General features: G+C 34.4%; 3 protein-coding genes across 3 annotated transcripts; 2 read left to right on the top strand and 1 right to left on the bottom strand.

Moving 5' to 3' along the window:
* The first annotated feature begins 584 nt into the window (after positions 1-584).
* On the top strand, positions 585-1,961 carry mRpS35 (mitochondrial ribosomal protein S35). Its single transcript, XM_028186017.2, has 2 exons — positions 585-1,008; positions 1,116-1,961. The coding sequence occupies exons 1-2, from the start codon at positions 781-783 to the stop codon at positions 1,917-1,919; spliced, it is 1,032 nt and encodes a 343-aa protein (XP_028041818.2). The 5' UTR covers positions 585-780; the 3' UTR covers positions 1,920-1,961.
* A 663-nt stretch (positions 1,962-2,624) lies between these two features.
* Positions 2,625-7,885, bottom strand: LOC114251679 (uncharacterized). The gene is made up of 4 exons (XM_028186021.2): positions 7,694-7,885; positions 7,024-7,192; positions 5,574-5,705; positions 2,625-4,989 (listed from the first exon to the last, which is right to left on the bottom strand). Exons 1-4 carry the CDS (start codon positions 7,797-7,799, stop codon positions 4,773-4,775), a joined length of 624 nt encoding a protein of 207 aa, XP_028041822.2. The 5' UTR covers positions 7,800-7,885; the 3' UTR covers positions 2,625-4,772.
* Positions 7,886-8,006: 121 nt separating this feature from the next.
* Positions 8,007-11,017, top strand: Cpsf5 (cleavage and polyadenylation specificity factor subunit 5). Its single transcript, XM_028186023.2, has 4 exons — positions 8,007-8,415; positions 8,855-8,966; positions 9,402-9,492; positions 9,688-11,017. The coding sequence occupies exons 1-4, from the start codon at positions 8,183-8,185 to the stop codon at positions 9,933-9,935; spliced, it is 684 nt and encodes a 227-aa protein (XP_028041824.1). The 5' UTR covers positions 8,007-8,182; the 3' UTR covers positions 9,936-11,017.
* Positions 11,018-11,355: the final 338 nt, after the last annotated feature.

The following is an 11,355-nucleotide window of genomic DNA, read 5'->3' as shown; positions in this document are numbered from 1 at the left end:
AAAAAAGTACCTTATTAGTTAATTGTGCACAGAACACAAATGGAGATGGATTTTCGTAATTCTTTCTGTTACGTGTAAAAGACATACCTACCAAACTACTCAAATGAAATATTTTTTACTATAACTGTATTTGTCTAATAAATAAATGAAATAAAACGGAGCAATAATCGGTATTTCGCTTAAATGTATAATGTATTTACCTAAAAACCAAACAATCTGTCCTTTGGTTCAAAATATAAATATAAATATTTACTAACAATCACGCCACGTTAACTGGTCCCGTGATAAGTTCGTAAAGAACTTGTGTTACAGGTACCAAATAACGGAAATAAATGTAAGATTTTTATTATACAGATACATAATATATTTAATATACATCCATAACCCTGGAAAAGACATTTATATTTATCGTACAAATATCTTCCCTTGGCGGGATTCGAACCCGCGACCCCCTTGTGTAGTGACCATGTCACTTACCACTACACCAGACAGCCGTTATGAAGTATGAAGAATGTATGAAGAGTAGAGGTAATGATCACCATGACACTCCTTACATACCTGTAGTCTCCAGAAATACAAAAGAGAAAAATCCCAGCGACACTTGATACATCGCTCTTTAGTAAAAAAAATTAACGAAATAAAAAACTGACTAAAATTAAATCGACTAACCATGTTGACGCAAACGAAATATCATTAAATTCTTTCATTTCATTCCTACTTCATAACCTAAAAATGGCGCTTCGTAACTAGATGTTTACAACATTTCAAATAATATAGAAAATGAGCATTTTAATCAAACGTTCTAAGTCTGGGTGCTTCAATAGCGCCTGCAACGCTAAATTATGGCGTCTAAACTCTACTTCGGCAGATTCCGCTCTGAAAAAGGGCGAAGAAGAAGAAGAATTTCGTGTACTGGATATCTTGAAGAAAAGGGATAAAATGCAGCGTCGAGTAGTCAAAAGAACTGATGTGCAGCCAGATAGGATCGACAGGATGGCCACAAACCAGGTAAAAATGTTTACGATCTAAACAAATAACAATTTTGTTTTCACCAATCAGAAAATAATTTTAACTTCGAAAACGATAAAAATGTATCAGTAAAAATATTGTTCCAGAACTGGGGGAATGTGTGGCCTGGTCCGAAAACTTTCCACCCGTCTTCGGTGCCATTACCGATACGTCAGGGCTACGTACCAAAGGGTCAAGCACCGCCAGGTAAAAAAGCGAACGCAGAATTAATGAAAATACCAAATTTCCTTCATTTAACACCACCAGTTATCAAGAGCCAGTGTGAAGCCTTAAAACAATTTTGTACGGAATGGCCGAATCTACTCAACTCTGAGGAAAGTATAGACAAGCATTATCCCTTAGAAATTATAAGTTCAGATTACTGTCACGCAAGTCCATCTATCCGTAACCCGTTAGCACGCGTCGTGATCTTAAGAGTTAAATTAGCAGACCTCAAACTCGATAAACATGCAACAGACAAGTTTAAGAGGCTGGTCGGTGACAGGTACGACCCAAAAACAGATTTAGTGACAATCACAGCAGATCGTTGTCCAACTAAAGTACAAAACTTGGACTATGTCAATTATTTGTTAACTGCATGCTACCATGAGTCGTGGAATTTTGAAGATTGGGAGAAGGAGAAGACCGAGGAAGACATGGAGTATTATGAATGGGATAATAATGCTTCAAAGAGGAGTTTAATTGATTGGTATCTTCGTGTTAAGAATGAATCGAAAATCATGAATGATGAAGAATATAAAGCATTTGACATAAGCCAAATAGAAAATGGAGCCCAATATAAAGCGGCTGTATCAAAGTATATGAATGAAGGTGAAAATCCACAGACTGTGCAAGAATATAGTATCGCCGTTAGAAAGCTGTTTGGCTTGCCACAGAAGAAATTAGTTTAATGCTTTTGTATTTAAATATAAATTGTAGATTGTACATAATAATTATTGTTTTATTTGTGGTATTAATATTAATGTTATTAAATTTAAGTGTTGGCTATGTTCCAAATTAATGCTGGATTTTCATTGAATTAATAGTATTTTGTGCTCTGCTGACACAAGATGTTTTATATAATGTAACATGAGGATTTCATGATAGTAAAAGTATCATGATAATTATGTATTATTGTCTTGATTAGTTGATAATTTCGAATTTCAATATCTTCAATATTGCTGTGAGGGTCTTGTGTGCTTTTATGGGTAAGAATGGCTACCTATTTCCGACTGCACACTTGCTGAGCCAGAGCTCACTCACCTCTTCTGGTGAAACTGGAAAGGCGTTCAGAGTTACCAGTGATAAAATATATAAAAGCTGAATATCCCATACAACCTGTTTGTCAATGCTGATGTTACACATACAGGTTATTGGTAAGAGTAAGTGAATGCATGTCTTTGCCTTATAGATGTAACAGTACACAACTCACAGTACCAATTCCAAAACCACTCCCGGAATGGGCTTTTTATGCATTTGCTTAACAAAGTTTTGAATAATTATACATTGATGATTCAATGAATGATTGAAAGCACAATTCTCGCTAATAGGCTTGACCGTACAGTCTACTTACCATCCGATACAACTTATTAGCGTACAAAGAAAAACAAAGGATATTTGTTTTATTAAATTTATTTTGGAATGTTACAGGTTACAGATTAAACCTAATGTTTTAAACTTAAACATTTAAAATATACATTAAAATCTTATAGAAAATTATAACGCCCAACAATGTAAATATTTAAACACTATTAAATTAATACAATAAAAGTTTCACATTCATCCATTCTACTATAGAATAGAATAAAATCGTTATGTATAATAGAATTTCTACATTAGGATTTTATCCACCAGATACACGAGAACATTGGCCAAACATGACGCCGACCGTAAATAGATTGTACCAGAGAAGTTTACAAGAACAAATTATTTATAACAAAAAAAAAGAAATTAAACTTCGAATTAAACCGTTAGCGAATTTCAAACGCATGCGGTACATATGTAATCTTGACTGATCCTTCAATCTCTTTTAACATTCACGTTAGAGAGGGATAGCGAAACTAGTCTCTTACGCCGCACTCTGTTCTATTCAAACCTTTGTATTAACTGATAGGTATTCAACTTTAGTACAATGTGGTAATCGGCTTCTTGATATGCCCTTATTGCCAGTTTCAAGTTTATTTTATCTTGAACTACATATGTGATGTTATAGTTAAAATAGTTATATGAAAAATTTGTTGGAATGAAATGAGATGCAATTGATTTATAAGCTTGGCAGCGGCTGGGCTCTGCCCCTGGTATTGCTGAAGTCCATGAGCGATGGTAGTCACTCACCACCAGGTATGCTCGTCTGACTCCAAGGGCAATAAAAAAAAATACATTTGAGACTGTTATCAATTGGAATTAAATTAAATGAAACGGGTTGAGATGGGATGAAATATCTGGTGGTATTACTGGCGGTAGGACCTCTTGTGAGTCCACGCGGGTGAGTACCACCACCTTGCCTATTTCTGCCGTGAAGCAGTAATGCGTTTCGGTTTGAAGGTTCGGTTCGGTTAGGTTTTATTATCGTTACGGAATTTCTTGATTCGGTCGGATAAAAGCTATGCAATAGCTTAATAATAACTGAAAAATTACAATTCTTTGATTACATTTTTGGTGTTTACCAAAAAATATGAATTTTGGATTAGGGCACTCCAATTCTAAAGGTGTGATATAATGTAATCTAATGTACAATATGTGAATTGTTTTATTTTATTAAATTAGTGCTTCCTCATGTTTAAACTTTTACTAATAGTGGCACCTTAATCGATTAGCATCTGTGAAAATTAACACTTGTGGATTAATGAAACAAAGACGCCAGTCATATATTTCATCCAGTCTCATCTCCTTTCATTTAATTTTATGCCAATTTATAACAGTCTCGGATAAATCCACTGCATAATATTTCGCTCAAAAATTTTTTCATATAAATATTATTTTAACTATAAATACCTACTAACATAATATCGCTTAGTTGAAGATAAAATAAACTCGAAACTGGAAATAATGGCAAACCAAGAAGACAATTGCCATTACAAAAAAAAGAAGAAGGGAGAAAAGAACACTTCGAACGCATTTTTTTTTTCTTATCATTAATAAAACGACTTTATTCCTTGACAAATAAAATTATTGTCGCCATCATAATACAATAATTTTAACAAAGAAATTTAGCGTCTTCGACAATTTATCCTCAAGACGAGATTTTCATCAATGTTTTCGTAGTCAATCAAATATGCGTAAAGAGATATGAGTTCTAAATCGATATTGTATGTTATAACCCACCCTTCAAACCGAAACGTATTACTGCTTCACGGCAGAAATAGGCAGGGCGGGGGTACCTACCCGTGCGGACTCACAAGACTTCCTACCACCGGCAATTACGCAAATTATAATAAAAATTTTAGAGTTCAATTTTTACTAAACGATCCTTATCATTCACCATGGAAGAATTAAGTTCAGTTTTCATACAGAAAGAGATATTTTATTGAACATTACATTTTATAACTAATCTATATTACGTTACTGTCTGTGAGTTCGTCCACCCCCTTCGTCGTCCCCATTAAAAAAAAGATTACATTCGCCTTGGGCACGCAATAAAATCTTTTAGTTAGTCTTTATGAGTAGGTAGAAACGATTTACTTATACACTTTACACACTAGCTCTCAGTAAAAAAGAAATCCTTCACGCGTTCATTCCTCCCTAAAAAAAGAAGAAAACATGTGTCAATCTTTTTTCATGCATTTCCTGCGTTCTAAAATTATCATATTCTTTAAGGCGCTTGCTACGACATATCTCAGCTCGTGGAATTGACTGATGGAGAGCCGATACGTCCGTATTTGACCGTCTGTCAAGACAAATGTCACTATGACATGTGTCAAAGTGTGCATTATCTCTTTCCTGCGTTGTGACGAAGGATTCTCCGTTTCAATTGTTGATTGACTGAAATGGAAAAATTATTACTTTTCTTTAATCTAGCTGCTCTAGTGAAGTAGCTTTAGAAACATTTGTCGTTTGCCATTGTCAATGCTAATGACTGATAGGTAGGTTTTTTTTCAGGAATACCTTTTCCTAAAGTCACTTCTGTTCATTTTTACTTTTCTTTTCCTTCAGATCTCGACTCGTGAGCTATTATTTTTGGTTATCATGTCAAAAAAGTTACACAAAAACTGGTCCCATAACTCTATATGTTACTCTTCTTCTTTGTCTCCACCTTATCCCACTAGGTGGGGTCGGCATAGCGAATTTTTCTATTCCATTCTCCTCTATCACCCGTCATCTCAACACTCACTTCTCTCTCTCTCCCTCTCTCTCATATCGTCATTCACACTCCATTCATGTCTTCTTCAGTCGACCTCTTCCCTCTCTACCTTGCAATACCATTTCCATACATCTCCTAGTCACATATAGCTCTATATGTTACTACCAACTAAATTACACTTCTAAATGTTTTATTTGAGTAAACAGATCATAGATATACTTTAGGTTGTCTTGAGGAAAAATCAAATAAAAGACCATAAAAATACCTTAAAGAAACATCAATTTTCCATTGTAAGCTCACGACACCTGGTTTCATCCGTAAATGTTTCGGTATATTTTCGTACAATTTCTCTGTGCATAGCAACACTGACAGCTCAGACGTACACTCAGGGGAAAAACTGAAAATTAAAAGTATTTCAATATTATTGCAGACTACTAGGAGATGTATGGAAATGGTAGGGCAAGGTAGAGGGGGAGGTAGAGACCGGTGAAGACGGACATGTCATGGTACTTGGAGAACACCGTGAAGGAGAGCTCATTCAAAAGCCAGGTGGTCAGTTGCAAAAAAGATCCCTGCAAATGTTTTGTGGAAAAACCATCATCCTTCATTGTCCTTCAATAAGACTAACACCCGTATCTTTAGTCGTTTACACGAGCTTAACTCGACTCGACTCAACCTCCAACGCGCGTTTTGGTATGATTAGTCGTAAAAATAAACTCCACTCAAACGTCCTTGGAAAAATTTCCTAACCGGAGTGAAGTGACCGAACTGTCAAGTTAAGGTACGTCGCGACGTACCTTGAACGTTCCTCAAGGCTGGTTTTCTATCAATGTCCAAATAGTATGTGGACCGCAAATGGAAATATATGATATTGTTGTGCAATGGCCTGGATCTGTGCATGATTCGCGCATATTTTGATAATTTAAGTTTGATAATATTCATTAATAAAGTAAATAGTTCGAGGTTAGACATTTGAAACTCTTTATTTTATTTACCTACATAAGAGTCATATTTTGCTTACTACCTGATAAATAAAGTCAATGCGATTATAAATTTTATTTATATAATAATAAACTGGTGGTTGTGGAAAAGCACTTCAACAACACGATGCAACCAAAATCACATAAAAGCGGCGAATAAAAATACAAAGCCGGATCCGAAATCTAAAATAATGATAGGTTAGAAAATAAATAATACACTTTCAGATTTACCACACGCACACATATTTACGAATAACTCAGCAGCCAAAACATCAAACAAGTTCATCTAGTGCCATACAGACAGCGGCAGCTTGACTTTGACATTAAACAATGACCATAGACTACAGAACTCTATGGGTTTGATGCTAGCTTGATCAAATTTTCATCATTATTACCTCACTCGAGGACAGTTGAGGAATATTGTAATGGTCGACTAAAAATACCAAATTCGAGTAAGTTTGGAGGGAATTCTCGAGCATCATCGGATGAGTTAAGAGTGGAGGACTATTTTACGAAACGTCTAAAGATACGGGCATAAGTGTTTGTTCCTTTTAAAACAATTAAAAAAGTTACATTAAGTCAGATAACATTTTTAATATTTATATTGATTGGATTCACTAAGACTCCTTTTTATTAAATTATTACAATTGAGCTAAACCCATTACTCTAATGGTTTCCACATTAATTTTATAATGAGAGCCAAACTATCACTAAAGTAAACTCACAAGCACTAACCGCAGCCCATCTAAGAATGTTTTTACATCATCTTGTCCCCATAAGCTTTTGGTTGCCGATCGGAGTCTTGCAAAGTGCCTGACGATAGCTCTGACCGCTGCAAACTTTTCTGCGTTCATTAGACTCGATAATCTCTCGTCTTCTATTCCTTCTAATTCTTTAAGAGACACTGCAATTAGAATTATATAAGATAAGCTAAGGAAAGCTAATTTAATTTGCTTAAGTTGCAAGATCCTTTTTAATTGCTACACAATCGCTCTAGTCCGTCTAAATAAAATGAGTACATATTATATTAAGATATCGTGTGATACATAATTAGTTTAGCAATTAGTCTTAGACATCGGTCTAAGAATTTATATTTTTTTATATATCATATTTTTAAATTACTATACTTATGTATGTAATCTTTTTATTTAGTTTAGTCCTTTTTATTTCAGGCTCAAGTTGCCAGATGTCGCTCTTCCAAGCAATCCACTTGTTAAAAGTGTACAATGAAAATATAATGTTTAAGGAATCCATGGTATATTCACAGTTTCTAGTAATAATCTGGAGTTTAAGCATTCTTAACTATAATTTAATAATAATCTATTCTTATTTTTTCAACCTTCTTCTTTATTAGTACTTTTCTTTAAAATTGTCAATGGGTGGAATAAAAAAAAAGGGTACATACAAATTACGAATGGTCTTATTTCCTTTTTCTGTATTTCCGGTGTGATTTTCGAAACTGCAGACCATTGTGATATATTCTCTGATATGAGTTCTAAATGCTCAGACATTTCTATGAATTATTCACAATAAAACTAAAAAAAACAAAACTAAATGCAATTGCACATTACTTCAAAACAAAAATTAGTTACTGTCAAAATTATTCAAACTGTCAAAGTTAAGGTTTGACTTGGACAAGTCTGTAAGAACTTTTTTAACGTAATCGACTAAAAGCTTAAATCGAGGCGAGTATTGGCCGATGTCGTTTTTGCCAAATCACAACTCGGAGTTACTACACTTACTACACACACCCGTGCACGTCACTAATTATAATTCTTAATAATTCTTATTATTAAATGGCCGAATACTGACGCTTGTTTGTCTTGGTAAAACAATTTTTAGCTGTGATCATCTCTGCATACGCGGTTTTGTTAAAAATAAGATCAAATATAAGATGGCAGCAGTTCAAGGGCCTCCCGGTAACAAACAGTGGCCTGCGCGACCAGGACTACAACATCAAATAAGCCAAAACCCAAGCATGAATTTAACTCTCAATAGGTCTATTAATTTGTATCCGCTTACGAATTACACGTTCGGAACTAAGGAGCCGTTGTTCGAGAAAGACGCGTCGGTCCCGGCGAGGTTCCAGAGGATGCGAGAGGAGTTTTGTAAAATCGGAATGAGAAGGTAAGGTTATGTTAGGAAAGCCGATGTATGAAACGACCCATTATGATTATAAAGAGTGGCCACTATACATGTTTGCTTTATTCATTATGAATATAATAAACATACATATCACTTTACTTACCTAACCATATTAGAACTTCATTAAATACAATATAATACAGTTGATATCTTATTAGGCTTTTAAATAGCTCTCTCATATACTTAGCCAATCTAGGTCCACTAGTGAAAAGAATCGACCAAAAATCAGGGCTTGTACTGTAAATATAGACCTAGCCCTTATCCAGACTTTCTTCTACTGAGTTTATCACATGACTAACCTACAGCCCAGTAGTTAGGGGGGCTACCTATTGAGTGTTGATAACTCTGTTATGGTTCACTGTGGCCTCATCCAATTGCGTTAATGAGTTGTGAGTTTGATGGGGTTTAATTACCGTTGCAGGTCAGTCGAAGGTGTGTTATTAGTACACGAACATGGTCTACCTCATGTGCTGTTACTACAACTCGGCACTGCGTTTTTCAAGTTGCCTGGTGGAGAACTGAACCCTGGAGAGGTATACCTAGATTAAGGGATTACCTTTATACTATAGAACTACAAATATAGAACTCAGTAGCATAGACAATAGCTTCTGTTTGCATCTTTAAACCGCAATTTAACTGGGAATAATCATACGATAATATCAGATCCTTCACAACTTCAACAGCCTCTTTGGGGCTTGCAACTCAAGAGGCTGCCAACAAAGTTAAATATAGTCATCATTGTCGATAATTTTTGAGTATTATATCATATAGAGCAAAACAACAGAATATGCTTGAGCGGTAATTGTATTCTCTAGTTTTTCAGTATTGTAATAATAATCATGGTTTGTAAAGAATCTAAATTATGTAGTTGTATGTTGAGTACCCATCAAAAGGGCTGCACGTTCAAGTATTTCATTCAAATGTCCCTAATAAAAACAATGCGACACTACATTTTTTTTTAATTCCAGGATGAAATTGATGGTTTGAAGAGGCTTCTCACAGAGACTTTAGGCAGACAAGACGGTGTCAAACAGGAATGGCTCATTGAAGATACAATAGGTTAGTGATGCTATAAGAGTATTTGAAACACTGGTGAAAACTTGAATTATAACTGTTAACCTCTAGCAAAAACTATATTACAAAAATTATACATCATACAAAAATTATAACTACCAACCTTTTAACAAGAACTATTTGATATTTAAATAATATATATATATATATATATATATTAAAATATATGTAAACTTTCAGGGAACTGGTGGCGACCGAATTTCGAACCACCGCAATATCCATACATTCCGCCTCACATCACGAAACCAAAGGAGCATAAGCGCCTATTCCTGGTTCAACTGCAAGACAGAGCTCTATTTGCTGTACCGAAGAATTACAAGCTGGTTGCGGCACCATTGTTTGAATTGTACGATAATGCTCAGGGATACGGACCTATAATATCGTCGTTGTCTCAGAGTTTATGTCGTTTTAATTTCATTTATATGTGATAAGTGGTATTTAAAGTGAAGTGTGATGAAGAAAGTTTAAATGGAATAAATTTCTGCAATACTTCTGCAGCTAGACCACAACGAAGCTCAGTGTTAGGCAACTATGGATATCACCTTCCACAATATGTTTACCTAAAAACATCCAATTATTGTTCCAAATCCATAGGACAATTTAGGCTTTCTTCATTATTAAACTTGTATAGATATATGCAAATGGACATTTTTTCTATAGTTTAAGATAAGGTTTTCTATATATTTGTCAATAAAAGAAAATTGTCATGTTATATCTAAATAGTTATGTGCGACAGAAAATATCTGAAGTGAGTGTTGTTATTAAGAGATGCATAAGATGTTGCAGGGACCGGTATGGATCTTGAGATTTCCCAGAAGAGTCGTATTGTTTTATAACTTGGGGGACTTGGGACAATGTGTACAAAAGGGGTTCCTTAATTTTTTCGACAACTTCAATTTGACAATTTATTTGTTTTTTAACTGCAGTCATGATTTATATAACTTTGATTTTCTTTAAAAATACCTTCATACTTCAGTGTGATTGAAAATCTTATGCCTTTAGAACTGCTAGCTCAGAAATATTTGTTGAGGGATATGCAGAGAAGGGAATGTTCATTTAATGACATTTAATGAACTAATTGTTGAGTTGTCACCATTCCCAATCTTGGAGCATCAGAAAGTACTAAAATTCACCAGCACTCAGACTACACTCAGCATCCAAGATCCAAGCTGTTCTCTGCTCTCTTAAATTGATTCAGTTGCAGACTGCATACCAATCTGATTATTCGCAATTATGAATTAGGTCAGCTGTTATGATGCAATTTAGACCTTACAACTCAAGAAATAAAACAGCAGTTTGATTTAATGCTAAACTGCACTGGAGCTAGTTTTGACATCAAGGCCACACGTCAAACTGACCATGACCTAATACGTAATTTCCGAATGCTAACTTATTCTAATTTAATGCAGATTAATTAAAATTTTAATTGAAAGTTAACTTGAAGAAACTTTGTAACTAATAATATGTATTTTAATATTAAGCGTATTTGACTAAAACTTATGTAACACAATTTTTACAGGTTGTTTCATTTTGTACCTGAAGAAAGAAGACTGTTTTAGTTTCTAAGTTGTATATATATACATACAGGGTGTAGTTCTAAAATATTTCGTTTTTGTAGATTTAAGTATATGTCAGATTATCAAGCTTATGTTGAGTGAGTGCCTAATCTCGAGTGAAATTTTTCGATAATAATTCTTATTGTCTGAATTATGTTAGAAAAAGCCAATAATACCGGTACAAGGAAGTACAGCACACCCTGTATTTGTTAAAATGCTAGTTTGACATGTGATTAGTATTCAAAAGAAGTTAAGTGCTAAACATTCTGATTTATGTATTCTCATTTTCGAC

Source organism: Bombyx mandarina, chromosome 11 (genome assembly GCF_030267445.1).
Source record: "Bombyx mandarina strain Sakado chromosome 11, ASM3026744v2".
Lineage (NCBI taxonomy): Eukaryota > Metazoa > Arthropoda > Insecta > Lepidoptera > Bombycidae > Bombyx > Bombyx mandarina.
Note: the sequence above shows the minus strand (reverse complement) of the source record. Positions and strands in the feature narration are given on the sequence as shown.

What these genes read in the sequence shown, in the direction of transcription:
- mRpS35 (XM_028186017.2), top strand. Translation starts at nt 781, where the DNA reads ATGAGCATTTTAATCAAACGTTCTAAGTCTGGGTGCTTCAATAGCGCC. An exon ending in ACAGGATGGCCACAAACCAG is followed by an intron (nt 1,009 to 1,115) that starts GTAAAAATGTTT and finishes ATATTGTTCCAG; the next exon opens with AACTGGGGGAATGTGTGGCC.
- LOC114251679 (XM_028186021.2), bottom strand. Translation starts at nt 7,799, where the DNA reads ATGTCTGAGCATTTAGAACTCATATCAGAGAATATATCACAATGGTCT. An exon ending in AATAAGACCATTCGTAATTT is followed by an intron (nt 7,193 to 7,693) that starts GTATGTACCCTT and finishes TTCTAATTGCAG; the next exon opens with TGTCTCTTAAAGAATTAGAA. An exon ending in ACATTCTTAGATGGGCTGCG is followed by an intron (nt 5,706 to 7,023) that starts GTTAGTGCTTGT and finishes TTTAATTTTCAG; the next exon opens with TTTTTCCCCTGAGTGTACGT.
- Cpsf5 (XM_028186023.2), top strand. Translation starts at nt 8,183, where the DNA reads ATGGCAGCAGTTCAAGGGCCTCCCGGTAACAAACAGTGGCCTGCGCGA. An exon ending in GAGAACTGAACCCTGGAGAG is followed by an intron (nt 8,967 to 9,401) that starts GTATACCTAGAT and finishes TTTTAATTCCAG; the next exon opens with GATGAAATTGATGGTTTGAA. An exon ending in GCTCATTGAAGATACAATAG is followed by an intron (nt 9,493 to 9,687) that starts GTTAGTGATGCT and finishes GTAAACTTTCAG; the next exon opens with GGAACTGGTGGCGACCGAAT.